The sequence below is a fragment of the Onthophagus taurus genome, chromosome 6, assembly GCF_036711975.1.
Source record: "Onthophagus taurus isolate NC chromosome 6, IU_Otau_3.0, whole genome shotgun sequence".
Classification (NCBI taxonomy): domain Eukaryota; kingdom Metazoa; phylum Arthropoda; class Insecta; order Coleoptera; family Scarabaeidae; genus Onthophagus; species Onthophagus taurus.
Window position 1 is genome coordinate 19,983,572 of NC_091971.1, and position 23,929 is coordinate 20,007,500.

Consider the following 23,929-nt stretch of genomic DNA (forward strand, 5'->3'; position numbering starts at 1 on the left):
AGTAGGAGTTGCTTAAAGTTTTTTGAAATTGTCAAAATTGTAAATCTAAACCGAGCAATAGTCCAGACCATCATCAAAAATTATAATGCGACTGATTTATTCGCTAGCAAAGTTCGTACAGGCCGGCCAAAGAAACTTTTTAGAAGAGATATTAGCTCCATATTAAAAGAAGTGAGAAAAGCGAGAAACCTAGAGTAGCACCGAAATTAGCTAACCACATCACGACTGTATCTAATAAGTCTGTATATCCAAGAACCCTACAAATAGTTCTACGCGATAATTGATTTTTCAGGAGATCACCCCGAAGAAAAGCGCTGATTTCAGAAAAGAATCGCCATCTTCGACTAGAATTTGCTCAATCTCTTGTCGACAAGAGAATGGATTTCTGGTCCAGGGTTTTGTTTACTGACGAGTCGAAGTACAACCATTTTGGAAGTGATACCCGTAGATAAGGAGGACATACCAAAGACAGCTATAACAACTCCTTTCGGTCTTTTCGAATTCGTTCACATGTCTTTTGGCCTTCAAAATGCAGCGCAAACATTCCAAAGGTTTATCAATGAAGTACTTTCAGGACTAACCTTCATTTTTGTATCTTTAGACGATATTCTTGTAACAAGTCGGCATGAAGAAGAACACATACTTCATTTAAAACAATTATATCACAGATTAACTTCCTACAATATCAATATCCAACCCAAACAATGCATTTTCGGTGTTAAATCATTGGATTTTCTTAGTCATCATGTTTCAGCCGATGGCATTCGACCATTCCAATCAAAAATCACAGCCATAACACATTTTCCAAAGCCAACGACTCTAAAAGAGTTACAAAGATTTTTGGGAATGTTAAACTTTTACCATAGATTTTTACGTAACATTTTAATATTCTTGATCCATTATACACACTTTCAAAATCACTTTACTATCAAAAACAAAAAACAATTTCATCAACTTCTTGGACACTGCAACACGACAACGCTTTTTCTTCAGCCAAAGATCTTCTATCAAAATCTATCTTTCTAGGAAATCCCTCTTATGATGCATCTAACACCAAAGAAAATCTCAACCATTAGCATTCTTTTCCAAAAAATTTACTTCATGCCAAAAATATTCAAAATCGCCAATCATCAAAATTCAACATATCGACTTGATTGGACCACTCACACCGGCCCTAGGTTGTACTTATGTACTTACAGTTATCGAACGCTTCACTCGATGGCCAGAAGTTTTTCCGCTGAAAGATATCACATCTTCTACTATAGCGAACACACGCTTCCGGCATTATTTTAGTCGATTTGGTATACCTACCACAATAACACATGGTCAGGGACGGCAATTTGAATCAAACCTCTTTTAAAAATTTAACACATTACTTGGCACATGACAAATATACACATCATCTTTCCATCCTCAAGCAAATGGAATGTTAGACCGATTTCATTGATCATTGAAGACGGCTATCATCGCTAAAAGAGACACTACTAGATGGAACAACAATCTACCCCTCATCGTACTAGGACTAAGAACATCACTTAAGGAAGATCTGGGTTGCTCCTTAGTAGAACTGCTTTACGGGCAAGCACTAAGACTTCCTGGAGAGTTCTTCATACCTACTAATCCATCTATTGACTATGAGCCTTTCCTCTCCAGTTTAAGAGACACTTTTTCCAAATTAAAACCTGTGAATACGACTTTTCACTCTATTCAAAAACCTTTTATTCATAAAGACTTACACAAATCAAATTTCGTTTTTATATCGTTATTCAGAAAGGCAATGATAAAATTATTGTTAATATCGATCGCCTTAAGCCCGCGTTTATCTTTAACGAGAGTGTTAAATTTAATAATTCGGAAATAGATAAACATGTGTCATCCTCGAATAGGAAACTTATTAATTTCTTTTTCACGGAAGGGGAAGTATTGTAGTGTGTCATGCACCACACAAAGTGTGCCATGTAAAAATTGTTTTCATAAATGATTTGTTATATAACTTACAAAAAAACAAAGAACAGATTGTTAAATAAATAATCCAAGAACAACATTTAAAATGTGGTAGAATCAAATCAATTTTTAAAAATTCAATAAATATTGTACATGATTTCGTACATTAGGGATATTATTACTGGGAGCAGCTCTTCTAAGCCTTTTTGCGGAAAAATAGGCAGAATTCCATCTCCTCCAGGCGATTTTAGGGGCTTGAAATGAGCATATTGCTTAAACCCGTAAATGGTAGTTCTAGTCACTTTCTCTATCCATTGCTAGAGTTGGTGTTGTGCTTATCGAAGTATTTATATATAATGTTAGTAATGTAAGTACGAAGTCTTTCACGGCCGGTATTAATTAAACTTAAACTAACACTAGCACTAGAACTAACACTAGACCTAGAACCTTTCGGGTTAAGCAGTGCGTTTTTTGAAAAAATGTTTGACGTTTTGTATGCCATGTTTAATAATTAATAACTAATTTAGTGTCTAATTGTCAACTAAGTTGTTTTTGTCAAATCCGGGTTAGAAGGCTTCCTTGAGTTTACTAGAATCTTCCAGGTGCGGCTAAGTTCCCAACCATATTCTCTATTCATGTTATGCCCATGTCGATGAATCTCCTTCGCCTCTCTCGTCAATCTTTGGAAGTAATGTCCGTTTCTTGCTAGCACTTTGGTTTTGTCGAACTCTATGCTGTGTCCTCCTTTGTGGCAATGCTCTGCGACTGCAGATTGTTGGATCTTCCTTAGTCGGACATCCCTCTCGTGTTCCTTGATGCGGCACTCGATGTTACGTCCAGTTTGACCGACGTAATATTCCCCGCAACTGCACGATAGCCGGTAGACTCCCGCACCCTTTAATGGGGTCAGTTTGTCTTTGGCTATCGGAAGAGCGTTTTGTATTTTGCTGACCGTACCGTATCTCGCAATTCGCTCCGTCACACCTGAATCATAAGGAAGGCAGATAAAACCGGCTGGTGTCGTACTTACCGAGTCATCCTTCTGTTTGCGTGGTTTGGTGGCTCGTCGGATATCTCTCATCGTATAGTCGTTCTTCTGCAGCACATCGTCTAGGAATCTTTCTTCTTTTCTTAGGTTCTCTTTATCGCATATCCTCTCTGCTCGCTGGAATAAGGCTAGAATCACGGACCTCTTCTGTTGTGGGTGGTGGTGGGATGAATCCTGCAAGTACCTATTTGAATATGTCTTCTTTCGATATACGCCCACTTCCATGCTGCCATCTGTCTTCCTAGTGACTAACACATCCAGGAATGGCCAGAAAGGAATGCAGAAATTTTCGGACGTAATTGTGTCGTTTAAAAAATATTACTAAAATGATGACTACGGACGCACCGTGAATGTTGTTAGCTAAATCATTGACATAAATTAAGAAAAGAAGAGATCCCAGGATTGACCTCTGAGGTCAAGTCTTAGATAAGTTACCACGACAGTTTACAATTTGTGTTCTATTAGTTAAATAAGTTTTTATTAAAGTAACGCTTCCAGAATCGCAATTATATTTAGCTAATTTCTTAAGTAATAGATCATGTTGTACACAATCGAAAGCCTTACTTAGGTCGCAAAAAATAGCTGTCAAGTACTCTCCATCCTCAAAACATGTTAACACATTTTCAACAAAATCAATTATAGCGTGTGTAGTACTTTTTCCTAGTCTAAATCCAAATTGGGATGGAGTGAATAGATTACTTTCTTCAAAATACCTAGTCATTTGGATTTTCAATACTTTTTCAAAGATTTTAGATATGTATAATAGGTAACAGTGAAGTTAGTTTTCAATATTTTCAGGATTTCCCTTTTTATACACGAGAACGACTAAGCCTGTCTTGAGAGCTGCTGGATATATGCCCACCCGAATACATAAATTTATTAACTTAGTTAACGGGGACATAATTACATCCTTAATTCCTTTAACAAGAGTCATATCAAAGTTGTATATGTCTTTGATATTTTTCCCCTTGAACCTATTTAAAATGTCTCGCATTTCGTTGAAGCTGATTTCCTGAAAAGAAAAGTTGGAATTGGAATTTATATATTTACACGTTTTCACTCTCGTATTTTGTTTTTAAAAAAAGTTTTATTCTTAAAATTTACAAAATACTAAATGAAACAATGTAAAAATTGATTATAAGATTAAAATAATTCTTATTCTAATGTGTTCGATGCGAACGTTGAGAAGTTCATCAACGAACTGCTGTTATTGTTTTTCTTCTCACATTCTTTATTCTAATTCTTATCTTTTCGGGTGTCATCAGTTTGCTGGTGCACCTGCATGCTGTAACTCCTCCCTCCTAAGATCGAAGATCGTGTCCAAGGGTGGCGATCTTCGGCCTGAGGCAAAGTGACGTCAATAGTTTCCATTTTTGGCGTTGTTTTGCCTCGGTATTTCATGTAGGCAATTATTCCAAGAATCACAACAGTAACGATACATGGGGTGGCTATTGTTGATCCCAAGAATTTCTTGACGTGTGTCCTTTGTATTTCTTGAAGTTCCTGTCGGGTAGCTTCTAAGTCTTGAGTTGTCTTGTTGAAGTTATTCCATTGGACTCTTTGCAGTTCCAAGTCTTCGCGTTTCCAGTGCGGAATTTCTTCAGGAATGTTTCTTACTTCAACATTGGTCATTTGGAATTTACGGTCGGGCAATTTACTGATGTACGATTTTATAATTTCGTGTTTCCATTTCAGGTCACATCCATCGGTTATCTGGATTAGCAAATTTCCATTCAAAATTCTATCTTCTGATTTCTTATGACATCTTGTAGTCACTCGTTCTTGCGTTGGTGTGTAAAACAACCATTCATTGTCAGTTACTCGCGTGATGACTGTTGGATTCTTTGTTTTGGCTGAACTCGAGCATCCAGTCCCTGTATATAGATGCTTCAATAGCTGATATTCACATGGAGAGTTTGATGATACTGTGTTTGTTGCATAAAAATGTTTCTTCTTTGATTTCCAGACATTCACATTCCATGGGTATGTACCTATTTTGATTTTCAGCTAGGTATGGATTTTGTACGTTCAGGTACAAAAAGGTTTCGTTTTGGAAGGTAGGTAATGAATAGAAACGATAATATTGGTAAGTATCAGGTTCGCATAGGGGTAGATCCATTAGAAATCGAAAGATAGTGCCTTTTCTATACAATTTTATTTTTGTCAGTTGTTGTTTTATTAGTTGTAGTTCGCTGAAGAGGTCATAATTGGTTAAAATCGTTGGATGATACACTTGCATTTTGGCAAACGTTTTTGCTGTTAATAATTTATCAGTTAACAAGATTACTGCGTTCATAGCTTGTGTTATCATTTGGATCATTGCATATAAATCGGGTTTTCTGTCTTGTCTCATTGCGAATACAGATACATTATGTATCGCAATCCTATATTCATCATTTCTGGATGGGCTTTTAGTGCTGATAGCTGTCCACTTAATTCTTGCGTATGGCTAAAATTTTCTTTACTATTAGTGATTATGTTCAGTATTGAATTATAGTGAGTGTTTAAATTTTTAACTTCCTTCTGCAACGGTTCCACATCATAATGAGCAACTTTACTATTGTCCATGATCCGATTTGATTTTCTACTCTTCCTAGATATAGTGGAAATATTGGTCCTTCTAGCTTCGAAATCTTAACTTCTGCTAGGATTGTCCTTATAAGGACGGCTAGCGTTAAAAGGTGCAAGCTTTCATTTGCGTTTGGGCTTTTCTTTGTTTTTCTTTGTTAAGTCGTACCAGGAATCCAGGCAATTTTAGCTCTGTCTTCTCGGCTGATACGGCCCTGTGCGGTTTTTCTCTTTGTTGAAGGATCAGGGTTTATTACGATTTGAGTAGATAAGGACCTCGGCTGATACCTTCTGTCATGCAGGTTCTCGTGTAAGGGATGAAAGTCCTCCGAAACTTCAATAGAGCACGATTTTGAGTACTCGCGTTAAAGTTCGTCACTAAAATCCGAATGACTACGCCATTTACACGTTTTCACTCTCTTATTTTGTTTTTAAAAAAAGTTTACCGGCGAGACGATAACAACAAACCGCCCAGCAACAAACTTTTTCCTTTATATTTCCACCTACTTCTAGGGCCCATATCTTCGTTATATAGAAAGATAGCGAAAAACTAAGCACACGGTTGGAAAGCTTGGTCTTTTCTCTATCTTAAACCGAGTTTTCGTCCGCTGATATGTTGATAATAAGAGCAAAAAAAAATAAGAATCGTCGCGCTGTATTCAATTTACCTCAAAATTACCAAACTTCACGGCCTTGTGCAGCCGTTGCCAGAAGGAACTTCAATAAATGGTTTACATATTCAGAAAGAGCTGACCTTGGATTATCTTATTCCGAGTTTTCGTCAATATCTGTCGACGTCTGTAAAGAAAACGCTGATGAAAAGGAGCCTACAGTTGACAACAAACTTTACTTTTGTATTTCCATCTATGTACTTTTTGGACGGATATCTTTGTTATTTATAACGCTAGCGAAAAACTAAGCACACGGTTGGAAAGCTTGGTTGTTTCTCTATCTTAAACCGCCGATATGTTGATAATGAGAGCAAGAAAAAATAAGCAACGTCGCGCTGCCACGAATTTTTGCCACGGCTAAACCACGCTTGGGTCAATAACTCCTTTATATGACGGGGAGAAAACTCTAGAACTATATTCATCTTATGGGAAATTTTCTGCTCTTTACATCGGTATATAACAGATCTCAATCACACGTTTGCACAATCGTTTTTCAGCCCAGCAACAAACTTTCCCCTTGTATTTCCGTCTACTTTTTGGTCCAATATTTTCGTTATCTAGAAAAATAGCGAAAAACTAATAACACGGTTGGAAAGTTTGGTCTTTTCATTTAAATCACCTCAAAATTGCCCCACTTTAAGGCCTTGTGCAGCCGTTATCAGAAGGAAATTCAACAAATTCTTATTTCTTAGTCTTATTTCGAGTTTTCATTTACAGACGCCGTCAATATCTGCCGGCGTCTGTAAAAGAAACGCACCTGAAAGACAACCTACAGGTAGCAGAACGCAATCACTTCTTACCCTAACTTTCTTATTTGATGAAGGAAAACTTGGAACAAAGTTTTACCCGAGAGAGAATCCTAACTTCACTTCATGTTGACAGATAATTTTTCATTCAGTCTTAATTTATTTAAAACCGTTTAAAAACATATAAGTACGAACGCTTTCACGGCCGGTGTTAATAAAACTAACACTAGCACTATCACTACAACTAACACTAGATCTAGAACTAGAAACTTTCGGGTTGAGCCGTGCGTTTTTTGAACAAATGTTTGACGTTTCGGGTGCCATGTCGCAACTTTCTTCAGAAAACTAGTTGGAACCCAAAAGTTTCTAGTTCTAGGTCTAGTGTTAATTCTACTGATAGTGCTAGTGTTAGTTCTAGTTTTAGTTCTAGTTTTAGTTTTACGTTTAGAAACATGTTAAACTGTTCAAAACGGAAAGATTATTTCATGTTACACCTATTTTATCAGAATCTGGAAGAATTTGAGCAATTTTAGATTCGAATTGTTGAATTGTGTTTTGATGGTTTTTAACTCACAATCAGTTCAAGTTTCTCCTCGTCATACAAGAGAGTTATTGACCTAAGCGTGGTTTAGCCGCGGCAAAAATTCGTGGTTTAGGTAGTTCATAGTTAGAAAAAAGGATTGTGCAAACGTGTGATCACACATCGTTGAAAAGAGCAGCAAATTTCTCATAAGCTGAATATAGTTGTAGAGTTTTCCCCCGTCAAATAGGAAAGTTATTAGTGCAAGAAATACATGCGTGTTTTCATCGGTAGGGACTTTTTCAGGTGCGTTTTTTTTACAGACGCTGATAGAAATTGGCGGACGAAAACTCGGAATAAGATAGTACAAGGTCGGCTCTTTCCGAATATATAAACCATTTATTGAATTTCCATCTGGCAACGGCTGCACAAGGCCGTGAAGTTTCCAAACGTGTTCTTAGTTTTTCGCTATCTTTCTAGATAACCAAATTATTGGCCCGAAAAGTAGACGGAAATACAAGGGAAAAGTTTGTTGCTGGGCTGATAAACGATTGTGCAAACGTGCGATTGAGATGTGTTATATACCGATGAAAAGAGCAGAAAATTTCCCATAAGATGAACATAGTTCTGGAGTTTTCTCCCCGTCATATAAGAGAGTTATTGACCCAAGCGTGGTTTAGCCGCGGCAAAAATTCGTGGCAGCGCGACGTTTTTTCTTTTTTCTTGCTCTCATTATCAACATCGGCGGACGAAAACTCGATTTAAGATAGAAAAACGACCAAGCTTTCCAACCGTGTGCTTAGTTTTTCGCTAGTGTTATGAATAACAAAGATATCCGTCCGAAAACTACATAGATGGAAATACAAAAGTAAAGTTTGTTGCCAACTGTAGGCTCCTTTTCAGGAGCGTTTTTTTGACAGACGCCGACAGATAATGACGGACGAAAACTCGGAATAAGATAGTCCAAGGTCAGCTCTTTCCGAATATGTAAACCATTTACTGAATTTCCGTCTGGTAACGACTGCACAAGGCCGTGAAATTTGGTAATTTTGAGATAAATTGAATGCAGCGCGACGTTTCTTATTTTTTCTTCTTGCTCTTATTATCAACATATCGGCGGACTCGGTTTAAGATAGAGAAAAGACCAAGCTTTCCAACCGCGTGTTTAGTTTTTCGCTATCTTTCTAGATAACGAAGATACGGGCCCTAGAAGTAGGTGGAAATATAAAGGAAAAAGTTTGTTGCTGGGCGGTTTGTTGTTATCGTCTCGCCGGTAAAAAGTTTTATTCTTAAAATTTACAAAATACTAAATGAAACAATGTAAAAATTGATTATAAGATTAAAATCTAATTCTAATGTTTTCGATGCGAACGTTGAGAAGTTCATCAACGAATTGTTGTTATTGTTTTTCTTCTCACATTCTTTATTCTAATTCTTATCTTTTCGGGTGTCATCAGTTTTCTGGTGCACCTGCATGCTGTAACTATATGTTTAACTTTTACTTAAATATATGTTTTGTCTCGCCATTTTTTGCTAAACTTTTTTTTGAACATCTGTGGGATTTTAACAAATTTATCTGATTCTTGTTAATTGGAGAGTTATTATATTTGAAATCACTTAAAAAAAGTATAAGAAAGTTGAAGTAGGTCACTTAAATGAATTACAGTTAGTATGATTGGTATTGATGTGATACGAAAAAGAAAACTGTTTAAATTGAAATTATTATCTACATTCTTGTGATTCAACTTTTTATGTTTTTTGTGTGGCCGTTTGAGTCATTGCGAACTGCAGGACCGCGCGGCTCCCCGCGCCTCGCTGACCCCCAAAATCGATTTTTGCCCAGGCCTGGCGTGTACTTAGATTTTCGCGCTGTACGGTTACGTAACAACGTCGCCGCCGCCGGCGTCCACCACGATGTCCCCCTCGCGAAATCAACCCTTGAAGATGATATGCGAACCGTCCGTGCGACACCTAACCCCGATTTAGGGGGTTCAACCACGTCGCAATCACGTCGTCACAGACGAATAAGGGCGCGCACAAGTGGCGCAAGAAGTCACACAATGGTAAGTGCGAAATCTTTTGGAGGGAAGATGCGTATTCTTAAATATAAATTTAAGTGTATCCCCTCAATATTTTAATAAAAAGAGAAGTTAGATAATGTTAAAATAAGTAGCCTTTGGGTTGTTTTTAATGAAATTTTGTTGTGAAAGATATTTGCTTTGACCTAAATAACAGTGTCCTGATTTTGGTGCCAAAATTTATTATTTAATGCCTTGTTCTTGTTTACGTGGGAATTTATCAAAACTTTCACAAATCATTTAGTTTGTATTAAATTGTAGACTTAATCAAAATTGGAGCGCTTGAATCACGCTTGAATCGATGGACATTTGGCATTAAGTTGTCGTTCCAAATGATTTATCCTCATAATCGTATTATGAAATATTGGCATGAATCCACAACGACAGTAAACATCTGGTGTGGTGATTTAAATATTAGCTTATTTAGTATTGTTATTATCAAAAACCTCTATTATTAATAAACAATCTTAAAATTATTAGGTGTCGAAAAATGTATGTGTCGGGGTTTATAAATATTCAATTAAGTTTTTTACGTAATATACATCACTGATTCCGCATTCGCGAATAAATTAAATCTTGAGCAACACAGTGCGCGTTAAAACATATTTCGAACGCTTTCAAGTACTTTTAGCTATCCGCAACCTAAAAATAACCAGTGGTCGCGTTGGTAAACGCCTGCTGAACCGGTAACTCTCAGTTATTTTCGAGTGCACGTGGTCATTTGCAGAATCACATGACATTATTTGGCAGGAATCAGAAATCACAACGTGGCGTTTCAAAATTTATTGTACACGGTAACTTGTATCAAAAACTTTCATACGACGCGGTATGCTCTAAATTAAGTCTAAATTAAGTGAAAAAGCGGTGTTAAAGAATTGAGTTATGCTTAATAAATGTAAAATAATTTTAATTAAAAATAATTTGTATTCTTATTTATTTTTATTATTTTTAGTTCCGCCTTCAGGATCAAATCGACGATTCAATGTGACAGTGGTGACCACTGGGCCTAGTGACAATGGATTTAACACCCCCATGTCGCCAGTGCCCAGACATAGAGGAGAACAGTTTGCGAGTATCCCGGAGGATACCGTTTTGGAAGAACCCACTCATAATATTCATTTCAGTGGAAGTCGATGTGCAAGTCCCGCTCCATCATGGGATTTTAGCATCGATAGTGATTCGGTAAGTTAACTGTAATATAAGAAATACAGGAAACTTTAAAACGTGTATATTAAGTTGCCTATACCACAAACTTGAATCTCACCAAACATTTTTTTACATATTCACTTAAAATAATTACAAGTACAAAAAGAAATAAATTAAAATGCAATATATAAGAATTTAATTAATTCAAAATTAAATGTTTAATTTGAATTTACTAAAAAGTCGATTGATTTGTTGAAAAAGTTTTTAAGTTGGCAACAAACAGCTGATAACGCGCACGCGCCTTCTATACCTTTTACCACGATATCGCGCGATCTCCCCTACTTACAATCAAGAACCAGTCACCGATTTGCCTTACGTAGTATTAGTTCTATTACCAAAAATAACCAAAATAGCCGCTCGCACGTATTCGAACCGGTATCCAAGAAATCAATCGATCATTTACGATCGCGTAATAGTGTCTTGATAAAATTCTAGGGGAAAACGAAACGGATCAAGTGTGAGCACTGGTGTCTGGATTGTCGTACATTTTCCCGACCGATTCGATTAATATCCGCGTTTTAGTATTGTGTTTTAAACGAAGGCATTTTCGGGTAATATTTTAAATTAGTAACTTGTTATAGTGATTTGTCAGTGAAAAGATTTGTGTGTGTGTTAATATTTTATGTCACCGAGCTGACAGGAAAAGATCTGCAGGAAAAGGTAAAAATCTAGAAGATGGGAATTTGAGTTTCCATGGAAACGATGTCGCTTTGTTTTAACACGGTTTGGTTATGATTTGTTTCTTTAAAAATATAAAAAAAATATACCAAGGGAAACAAAAGTATTTAATTTTAATCTTTATTCTTATTATATATATCTTTATTTTGACAGTCAGCTGATATTGCGATTGTGGTTTATGGTTGAAATTTAAAGTTCATCTTTTAATAAAACGTATCTAGGAAAAAACATTTTCTAAGAAATCATAAATATCTTTGTAAAAATATATTTTCAGTAAATTTACTTTAAGATAACATGTATCAAAAGGTTTCAAGTGTTACATACTTGGTAGTTTAGATTTTCTTTTAATTCTTAGTTAAATTTAACCCAACCCAAACTTTAAACAGGAAAATATAATTCAAAAAATATTTAGATTATCTATTTTGATATATTATAACTGTTTTATTGCATAAATAAAGAAAGTAACTGTCAATGTAACATTCTAGATTAATGTTGTGAATGGAATTTTCCATTCATCTTTAAAGTTTTTTTTCTTTAAAATGTTCCCACAATTTTAAATTATGTAAAGTGTGAATACAGTTTACAGTATTGTTGCTTGCGTTTAATTGTTAACATTGATTTAACAATATTTTTTGTTCTGATCAATAATTATTTCAACATTTTCTAATTTTATTAATGGTACTTGAAATCGACATGACAAAGTTTTCGGATATCTAGAATTAAGATCATACGCCTTTCAATCACAATTTATTCTATTTTTATATTCTCGTGCAAAAATTCGATCTCAACATTTTGATGGATCTTTGCATTGATTTGAATGATCCTGCATCAATTTTCATTATGACGAAATTAGGTAATATACGGGTGTTTCTAAATTGATGCGAGAAATTTCAAGGGGTGATTTTTCAGCAAAAATTAAGAGGTGTCTTTCATATAACTTTTTTTTCAAAACCCCCTCTCCTCCAAGTTATAGCCCTCTAAAGTTAAGGGAAAAAATCTGCAACTTTCTTGTCTCTTGAAATTTTACAACTAACAAATTGTTAATTTGATCACAAAAAATAAAATAATGCTGAGATCAATTTGACATAACTTCATTTTTTTGACTAATAATAACCAATCTCTGAATTAATTCACTTGAGCTTGTTTATTATTTTATTTTTAACAATAAGTTGCGTATTGAATCCCTCTATTTGTCAAGTTTTTAAATAGCAAAATGTAAATGCATTCAAAAGTTCTGATGCAAAGTATTATAGGGGTTGTTTTTTTTTCAGCCCCTTGTAATAACATTTCCCAGTTACAAAAATCGTCATTTTATTAGCAACAGTTATCAGCTAAATTTCATTCTTCTGACAATAAAAATCATAGTATATCTCTTTCTTAATGCCCCAATGTTATTTAGAATTCGAGGCTGCTTTGCAGCTAAGAGTAATGATTATTTTAATGCTAACACAACATTTAGAAGCCGGCGGCCATGTTACCGATGTCGGGGAAGGTACTTGACTATAAAAAGACGTATTATACCGGTTATTTAATATGAATACGTTGTTTAGAAACAGAGGCTGCTTCGCAGCTGACAGTAATTGTGGTATAAGTGCTTATAAAGACACAGTAATGATTTTCTCCATCCAGATCTTTCGATCTAAAATGTTTTCAAGATGGCCGCCACTTCTGATTTACCGGAAGTAATCTACTTTGTTATTTTGAAGAGAATAGGTATTAATAGGTCATGGTTGAGTACGTTCTTTGTCGAGTTCTTTGTTATAAATAAGGCGACAACCTTTCTTTTCAATAGTGATGAATAGCCATGGTAGCCATGTTGCCGAGGCACGGGGAAGTATTTGACAATAAAAATCACAGGACATCTCTTTGCTAATCCGACGATGTTATTTAGAAGCCGAGGTTGCTTTGCAGCTGTGAATGGTCGTGGTATAACTGCTTACAAACATGTAGTAATGATTTTTTTAATGCTAATGTTACCGGCAATCTGTATGATCCGGTATTTTATACAATACCTAGACAATTTATAGAATTCCTAAAACGTTTATATGAAATATTATTAATTTTATACTTTACCTAGGTATTCCACAAATTAATGTGTGTAAAACGCGAGAACAGAAGAGAGAGAATTTTTTTACTTGCTCAATTCTGAGAAGCCAGTAGATCTACGTCTTGTTTTTACAGAATTTGTTTGTTTCCTAAGTTTTTAATACTTATTACTTGATTATTTATAAGCAAATGACATTATGTTAATTAACCCAGAAAAAATTTATGTTTAATGTAATTTAATTGTGATTTTACTATAGTTACAGAAAGGTACTTGGTGCTTTTTTTGTACAATAACTTATAGATTATAAAAAAATTTATAAGTACAGACCAAAATCTATTTATTTTGCACATTGGCGATCGATCAACAGGTACGCTATGTAATCCCTAAGAACTGTATATGTTACCGTCAATCTGTATAATTCAGGTACTCTATACAATGTCCAGGTATATATAAAATACCTGGGGTGTCTAGGCAGTGTATGAAATATTATGAAGATTATTGTTCCTTAAATACTTTACCTAGGTAATGTATACAATTCTTAGGGATTACATAGATGGTCAATCGGCAATGTGTAAAATAAATGGATTTTGAAAGACTTATCCATGTTGCAAGATTAATGATCAAATAAAAACCATGTAAAAACTTCTAACTTGCATTTTTTATATAAAGTCGTACTAGTTTCGGGTTACCCCATCATCAGCGACAAAGTCAATGAAGCTATAATAGGTGTAGACTGGAAATCAAATGAAAGTAAAGCATTTTGCTATCTGATGGATAAACAAAATGATGATAAAAGATGAAATAGGAATGGCGACGTTAAAAAGTGTGGAATGGTAAAAATATAGAAAATCGAGTAAATCTTTAAGATCGTATTAAAGATGTGTTGGTGAGATGAGATGAGTCTCGCCTCATCGATAGCAAAATGCTTTACTTTCATTTGATTTCCAGTCTACACCTATTATAGCTTCATCGACTTTGTCACTGATGATGGGGTAACCCGAAACTAGTACGACTTTATATAAATAAATGCATGTTAGAAGTTTTTACATGGTTTTTAAATACTTTTTGGTCTGTATTTATCAATTTTTACGCATAATAAACTTTTTAATAATCTATAATTTATTGTAGAAAAAAAGGCACCTAGTACTTTTCTGTAACTATAGTAAAATCACAATTAAATTACATTAAACTCAAAATTTTTCTGGGTTAACTAACATAATGTCATTTGCTTATAAGTAATCAAGTAATAAGTATTAAAAACTTAGGAAACAAAATAATTCTGTAAAAACAAGACGTAGATGTACCGGCCTCTCAGAATTGAGTAAGTAAAAAAATATATTTATTTATTCTTACATGAGGAACTATTGTGACATTTTGAGTGCATAAAATCTTACTTTTAAGACATGAACACTTTGTAGTATCACAGCGTTTTTTGCAAGTACATTTAATAAATCCCTGACCTGTCCCCGAACATTGCAGATTCGCAACTGTACGGTGCGTCGTTTCTTGATTAGGTACATCTCCTTTTTTAAGTAGTTCTTGACGACAAACTGTAAACTGCTGCCTTGAATACAAATTCTTTACAACACCTTGCTTTGTTCCTATTTTATAAAGTTCGTCATCCGTTTTTTGTAAGACTACAGCTAGTATATTGCGAGCATTACTACGACCTCTGTCGATTTCCAGAACAGGGATGCGGTTCTGTACAGCTAAAACGTTTTTTAAGCATAATGGGCACACAACATTAGAACCATAGCCTTCTGCCATATCTTTCTCCGGAGCAGCACAAATAAACCAATGAATGGGTCTATTGCATGTTCTACACGAATGAGTACCCGTTGTCTCCTCAGTACAAACACAGCACAAGAGTGGGAAATCCAATGATTGCTCACGTTCTGATACGAAATTCAGAACATCTGAGGGTTGTCCATGTACCTCAGAAGGAAGACCTTCCACATTCGCAGGTTCATCAAGAATCTCGGCACTTCCGATAGTCATGTTCATCAAACGCACTTTGAGCATTCGAAGCTTCATTACGGATCTCAGAACTTTCGATGACGGGGCTTTGTTGATGTTGAGCCTCTAGAAGTTGATTTTGTGTCCGAACCCGATCTACTATTAAAGGTTTTGAAGGAATCGAAATACTTGGTGATGACTTAATCACATTTTCTAGATCCTCTTCACTCTCCAGGTTATGAATCTCATCGAGAGGTAAAGATATACCAACTTTTATTTTAGATCCAAAAAGAGCTTCGTAAGGTGTTCTTTTGATGTCTGAATGGAATGCTTTATTCTTCATGAGTTGTACAAATCGCTGACCATCACTCCAACGATCACTGTTACTATCTTGCATGCAAGTTGTTAGCATACTCCCCTGACTTTGGGAATGTCTAAGCTTACCACATACAATTTTTAAAGTTGGCCAGTACGTTTTAAGACTGCTTACAATTTGGTTTGAGAATTCTCTACCGTTGTCTGATTGTAGGATCGCTGGTGCGAAAATCAGTGTAAAAATATCCAGTAAATTGTAAGCTACTTCCTCTGCACAGTTTGTTTTTAATGCTCTTAATATTACAAACTTCGTGAGATGATCCTGATAGACCATTACAAATTTATATTCTCGGTCTGGATGAGATTGATCAAAACTACTTGGCAGCGAGAATTAAATTCAGATGAAAGTATGGGTTTGACGACAATCCCTTTTTTATTCCTTTTTATTTTTGCTGGCACGGTTCGCAAAGTTGCAGATATAGTGCAATAACGTGGCGAGTTATATTCTTGTATCGTGTAGGAAGCTTCTTCAGCATACGGTCTCGAATTTTATTAATTCGGCATATCGCTATAATTTAACATAACAAACATTTTATCTTAATCAACTTTTGTTGTACATTGCTTAGAAAGACCACTTCACCTGGAACGGTTAACAAACTTCTTGCGTTAACTTTGGTACTTTGTAGACATTTGACGTAAAACTTGGCTATGTTTCCGATATCGGGGAAGGTACTTGACCATAAACCATAAAAAGACGTAGTATACCGATTATTTAATATGAATACGTTGTTTAGAAGCAGATGCTGCTTCGCAGCTGAGGATAATTGTGGTAAAAACACAGTAATGAGTTTTTTAATGCCATCATTACATTTAGAAAACGAAGAACCATGCTGCTGAGACAGTATACTGTAAATAAGACAGCAAAGGAATTTTTTTTTTCCAATAGGAATAGATTGTTAAGTTGTTAAGACAGTTAAGAAGCTACCAAGGCGGAGGAACGTATTCGATCAGAAAAATCATAAGAAACAGAAAGGAGAAATTTCTATATGTATTTATAAAATTTATTATACATATAGAAACGTGAAAATAAAATTAACTGACTAAAAGATATTACAAATTGATATGACTCGCGTAGACTATTAATCATCTCCTCTAAATTGGCACTATCACTTTCATCATTAGATACATCTACTTGATACCATTCTATTCTTGGATTTACTTGAAACAATTTCAGACTGATTAGATTTTACAATGAAGTTTGTAATTAACAGTTGTGTTTCGTTTTTGGTCAAAAGTCTTTTGCTATTCACTTCGTCTATAAAAGCAACTGGTTGAAGATCCTCTTAATCTGGATCATTTTCACGATTTGTTTCGTTAACCATCTTAATTAAGTCCTCTTCATCTAATCCTTCGTCTGCCATTAATGCTCTAACTATATGTTTATCACCGAAATCATCGAAACCTTCTCCTCCTATGGTATGAGCCAATGTAGATGGGAGGATTCTAACTAGTATTGTCACGTTTAAAACAATCTAAAATTGTGAATTAATGTAAATTAATAATAAAAATTAATTTTTCGTGCATCCATAATCGAAAGTGATTCATAATTTTGTATTCATCTAAAGGTTGCAATGAAGAAGTCGTATTCTTAAGTAAAAATACAACGTTCACATTTTCATGGCATAATTCTTGAGAATAACCAAGCGCACTATCAATCAAGAAAATGGCTTTAAAAGGTATTATAAAAGGCAATTTTTGCTTTCTTAACGTCTGTGATAAAAAAGTTATAAAACTAAAAAGTGTACCAGAAACCCAGCCTTTTTTATTTACCAAAAATATACAGGAAGGATGTTGATATTTATTCCTTTAAGTGGTGTTTTTGATTTTTTAACAACTAATGGTTTCATCATATGGTCACCTGCAGCATTGCTAAAGAAATTTAAAATAATCCCGATCATAAAATAACCAATATCATTAATGCTTTTTCCATTGCAACACCTCTTATCTATGAAGTTGTGCTTATATAAGATCAAGCTACTACACTTTTTTTGAAGATGTCTTAATTTTTTCTTATCATTCCTATAGTAACTTCATTCTTGCCATAACGTTTAGCAACATTTACAAAAACTAGACTTCATTACTTAAATGATCTAAAATTTTAACTTTAGTTTCCACAAAAATAACTTTAATAAAAAAAAAATTAACCCAAGTGTATTATTAATTATGCTTATTATTATGCTGATTAGTGGTATACAATAATTATTGTAGCCACAAACATGTACTATTATTATTCATTATTATCCTTGATTTTATAGTTATTGGCATTAAGATTTTACTATACCATATAATTTGTTGTCTTTGAAGTAAGGGGTTCTCATTTCAAAAGCTAAAACCAATTGTAATCAGTTTCACGATATCATTAGTTCAGGAGTGCTTAAAAAAATCTGTGGTTCCGCGCAGCAATAACGATTTTATCAACGCTGTAAGGCATGCGAAGAAAATTTAACCATGCTTGGTTAGATCAATACACACAATAGCAAGTGAAAAGGGTGCTTTCTGTAAGCACTGTGTTTTATTTTCTCTTTTGCCGGGGACCGTAAGGGGAGTGTTAGGTTCGTTTATAATCAGACCTTTCACGAAATTTAAGAATATGCACGAAGATTGTCAAAAACTTGTCACCACTAACTTTCATAAAACTGCATCGGCTGCATCATGTTTAATTACAAAGTTATTACCAAAAAGCAATTGATGAGAACAAGTAAATACTGTCATCAATTATTTCCTGTATACTATTCTATGGCACCCATGATATGGCTCTGAGAGGAAAAAAAGGAGATCGGGAAGTTTTTTTCGATCTGATGAATTTACGAGTTGAATCTCGCGATATTAATACCTCACCAAATATACAAAACCCATTCATAAATATACATATGTGGTGAAGTTATTAGGGAGAATGTAATAAATGATTCTAAGAAAGCCATGGTCTTCAAAGTCTTAATCGACGAGACAGCCGATATTTTGGGGAAGTAACAGCTATTAATCGGCTTGCGTTTTTTTTTTTTTGTGAAAGTAAAGAAAACGTTATGATTTTGTAGGTTTTTGTAATTGACAATTTGGTCAGTTATAATTTTTTGGCAAAAAAGTTATGTAAGATTTGATTTCCATGGCTACGCTACAATGTCGAGTAAAGAGGCCGGAGCGATTAAGCGATTTTAAGGAAAAAGCATACTCAAGCATTATTTTTCCATTGCTAATGCACAAGATAAACTTTGAGTTAACGAGACGAACAATGTTGCACTATTGGCACGGTAAAGACTTTTTTAAGAAACCTCCATTCACAGGAATTCAATTCCTAATCTTTCACGTGTGCGACTAGATGGTCTGAAAAATGCAAAAGTATTCGAACATTTACACAACAGCTCCCTGAGATTGTTAAAGCATGTGAAAAATTATCTATTGAAACTATGCCACGACAAAATCTGCTTACTCATTGCATTCAGCCGTTACCAAATCCTTATTAACTGTTGCTCTAGTTGAAATAGCAAAATACTCGGCTTTACTGTAGTTAATAGTTAATGCCTTAGTTAATTTCCTTCCCCAGGCTGGCTAATAGACTAACACAGGAGCAATATTCCATCACACGGTGATAGTGATTAATGGAAACGTTCATTAATTATACCATATTTAGATTCAATTATAACATCATTAAATATTCGATTTTCCCAAGACCATTCTCCACTTTTGTTATTACAATAAATATTTTATTACCTTTGTTGAATGCACACTAACTAATAAAATAACAGAAAAAATCCATTGTACTTTTTGAACTGGCCCCCCTTTTGTTCAGATCCTGAGCACGTCCTTGCCAGTTGTAGCACCAATTAGTTATTGAAGTGCTGGTTTGCGACAAAAATCATTACCCCTAAAGCAATTAATTTTTGTCTAACTACAAATACTTTGAGCGTATGTTACTTATAGTCATGTTTTTGAACATACATTTCTGCATTGACTATTTTTGCTGAGCTTTGCTCTACAACAGTTACCTATCATACTTATCTTGTATACTTTCTCACTATTCTATGACATTTGCTTACTTAAGTTGATCATAAAATCGTTATATGCAATGCCAAATGTAAAGATTTGACTGAGCAGCTACTCTTCACTCATGTGTCTGGGAGTACATTCTGCAACTTGTTTGGGTTCTCTGATCTTGAAAGGCTCTTTATATGCAGTATATCTATACTCTCGGGTATGCCGTCGCTACAGTAATCTTCTTTAGTGGGAACATAGGGACTTCCACATTCTTGAAATGAGTCTTCTATCTTAGATCAGTCGTTAGTACTATGTAAAAAGGCATGAAGCTAGTTTTCATAAACGGTTTTTCTACTATCTTTAACGTAATAATTGCAGGATAAATCCAGCTAGTGTAGTTTGTGGACTATTTCCAATACTTTATGTTGATCCTGAAACGATTTTATTTGATATTTAGTCGTAAATTTGTAAGCCGCGATAGTAATATTTAAGCTTCTGCTTTTACGACTTACGCGTAATTATCAATAATTTACGATTTAAATGCTCAGTGATCATCACTGATGAATGATAAAAATTCTTATGCAACCTCCCATTTTTGAGTTATTAACCACATATAATGCTTTCCAACGATAATTGCATACATACTTATAATGCATCTGCAATAAACATAAAAGCGACAGGTTACAGTACCAAACGTTTACAGACCTTCAAAGATTACGATGTAACTTTTTTAATGTAGCGAAATAAACTATTTCACTAATTAATTTAGAGCAAATATTTAATAATAATAAAATAAAAATCAAATTATTTATAACTGTATTGTTGAAATGCAAAGCACGATTGTTGTTGAAATAATAAACATTCCGCCACAGCACGTGATTACCATGGATTGCTTAACGTTTGGTGATCCTTGAATAGCCTACAAAAGACAGTCAAAACAACAATGAGATTAGCAGTGATTTCTTTAAAAACCCCCATTCATTGAAATTAAAAAATTATAAAAATCCATATCACATTTAAAATATTTTTTTTGATTTAATACCCATTAAATTAAACCCACACACAAGTAAGTCGTGATCTACTAAGTAGTCATGCAATACGATCATAAAATGGTACTCATTCATACAACAGACGATAAAAATCTCGACAATGAGATCATTTCTATTTTTTTAATTAACAATAAGATTATGCGGTTAAATAACTTAATAAATAGTTGAAAACATTTTAATTTAGCAAAAAAAATGTTGCGAAATAAAATTAATAGAAACAAATATTTGCACAGATAAAGAAGTTTCCAAAAAAAAAACTTCCCGGCTAAATAACGAAATAACGAGATAACGAGGATGACAAAAACGTGTCTACAACGCGTATAGAGACAAAAAAGAGAGGTTTGAGATGATAAACACAAACACTTTATACACGTGTTTTTATGCGAAGTAAACGTATTGAAACGTGGCAATGTACACGAATATTTGAATATGTATTATGATCGTGGCGAATATATAAATAACGAAGCGGCTTCCTTTTCTCTTTAACAATTCCTAGAAACGGATAAATGATAACCGATTTAGCTTCCTTATCTCCGAATTAAAACCATGTGAAACTATTTAACCTTGGACTTGTAATGTGACTCACATTCAACAAATCATGACATAAACCGACTTAAATGATCGGAGTTTTTTTTGCTCAGTGTACCTATTTAACAGGTCGTATTTATAATTTGGACACTCATCGTTTTAACGAAAGATGTGTCACGCTGCCAAGATATAGTTGATGTGTTTTAGGTAGAAAATGACCCGGATTTGCTGACCGTGGGGGATTATTTTTGTGCATCTATGCGAGTGGAATTTGTAGGTGTCGATTTAGATGGAGTTTATTTTTAGTTTTCCGTGTTGCAATCGAAAGGTTATATTATGTAGGTTCGCTCGACAGAAACTGTTTTTAACTCTAACTATAAAAATCTTTTTGGTGAACTTACATTATCTTCACTGGATGGAGGCATGTTAAGACAACAAATTTCACTATGTAAATAAACGTTTGTGCTATTTAAGGCAAGGCTTGATTTTGAAACGCTCAATGACAACTAGAAAGATTAATTTATAAACATTACGAAGTTGTAGATCAACAAAAGATCCATATTATTTTATTCAATTGTGGAATTGTAAATTATATCATTTAGACTACATTTTGCTAGAATGTAACTTTAGTGCTTTTATAGTAACATGATTTGTTAAACTGCATTTATCAATCAATCTTAGATGACGAGTTCTTCAATTCGGATAACACGTTCCTATTTGAAGATAATTTCCTTCCATTTTTTTCAGTGAGTTTTGCTCTGTTGCAAGAAAATGGCGATAAGTAGATTGAAGTTGCAAAAATCTATAACAAGCTAGTGAATTTCATAGATCCAGTAGGAAAATTATGCCTCTTAGAAATGTATACAATTTAGTTGTTGAATAATGGAATGTTAACAATTAAAATGTTGAAACAAGTTGAGTATTGTTCTGTTAAATTTGTATTCTGTAAAGCAAAACATTAATATATCGATTTTATTTGTAAATTTAATTTGTAAGTATGCAACTTTGATTGCAGCTAAACCAAACTGCACATTGCACGTAAACAAACACAATCTTCTTGTTTTATTTCTGCAATAATGTCCGAATGCCTTACAAAATGTAAAAATGGATTATGGACTATCGTCACTTATTACAATAGTTACTTGAACTACATAGAGAAGTAAAGTACAAAGAGTTCTTCATTTAGACTAGATTAGTTTACGACCCTCCTTTTAAATTACTTCATTTATGTATGAGCAAATATCTTGAAGAAAATTTCAGATGTGTTGTGTTTACATAATTTTTAGAGGTTTCTAGTAGCTCTGAGCCGATCATAGTAGCTGGCTGGACAAATTATAACTGAACCAAATATTCTAGAGTAGCTTAGAATTTTGTAAAAGAGTTAAGAGTTTTTCAGAGTAGAGCAAGTCATCCAGAGAAACGCTGTGTCAATCGCAAGTTGATTGGAAAACAATGAGTAATGTATTCTAAAGCAGCTGGTACATCCATCGATGTACTTAGCTACTTTAATGGTTTACATTTATAAGAGAAATGGTATTACAGAATACCTGGTTGAACAGTTTATGTCTGAATCACTTATTTTTTGTTTTTGGAAACAGTACTTTGAGTGAACAATGTTAATTTTGGGTAACTCAGAATCCCCTAAATAACTTTGACTGAGTCTTTCGGAGTACCATAGAAGCCGCAGGTGTAACAGAAAGTCCTTTGGTATAGCTTTTTTCATCAAAGTATTTAGTTGAAGTACTTTAATTGAAATAATTATAAACATATTTTTTGTCCCAAACACTTGCATAACTTTAAACATACCGCTGATAACTGGAATGTTCTTGCTAACTACATGGAAGATAGGCTTGCTTGCTATGTGTTATACTTTTGTCCTTGATCTTCAGTTACTCCCGGGTTAACGGTCGAGGAACTCGTCTATTATCATGTTGCAAAAAAAATAGAGCTAGTATCCGTGGAGATCGTGATAGGCCTCCAGTTTCTGAGATCAGTTCCATTCCAGGACCTCTTCACCTATTAGCTGTTGTCTGCTTGAATCATAGATGAATTTTTTTTAATTTTTCAAGTAAATCATGATTTCGTCTTCGTCCACAGAAATGCCATAGACAATTTTGTAACTATTACTGATAGCTAAATATTACTTGAGTTCATATAATGTTAGGGAAGCGGTTAAAGGGTTTTTAAGGAAGTATCACTTTCTCTTTCGCTTTTCGTTTCTGTTCATTTCTAATGTTATTGATTTATCAACCCATTCTTCTGGGAAGTAGCATTCAATACTGTAATTTAATTGCCGGTGAAGCTTTCCTACAAGACCGTTCTCAGTTGGATGGCTTTCTGAAAATCGTGTTGAACGTCACGTGAAATAGTGTTGTGCATTGAAATGTTGTAATTTAATATGTCTGCTCGAGTTTACGATGATTCGCAATGGTGATTCAGGATCACATATTTATGAAAAATAATCATAACATAACGGTAAATAGAAAACGTATTATTGAATAAAATTTAGTATCGTTGATTCCGACATATAGGGAAAATGTAAA

At 34.3% G+C, this 23,929-nt stretch overlaps 1 protein-coding gene across 5 annotated transcripts in view; it reads left to right on the top strand.

Moving 5' to 3' along the window:
- Positions 1–9,361: 9,361 nt before the first annotated feature.
- LOC111419792 (SNF4/AMP-activated protein kinase gamma subunit) overlaps positions 9,362–23,929 on the top strand; it is a 169,748-nt gene continuing 155,180 nt past the window's right edge. For 2 of the 5 annotated variants that reach the window (XM_071197060.1, XM_023052662.2), the window contains exon 1: positions 11,018–11,441. Coding sequence is in view for 2 of the 5 variants with exons in the window: in XM_071197062.1 (XP_071053163.1) it covers positions 10,458–10,470; positions 10,528–10,757 (243 nt within the window). In the remaining 3 variants the exon portion in view is untranslated. Of the gene's footprint in view, positions 9,561–10,285; positions 10,471–10,527; positions 10,758–11,017; positions 11,442–23,929 lie in introns of those variants that run through there. The other 3 variants (XM_071197063.1, XM_071197062.1, XM_071197061.1) reach the window with 3 other exon arrangements.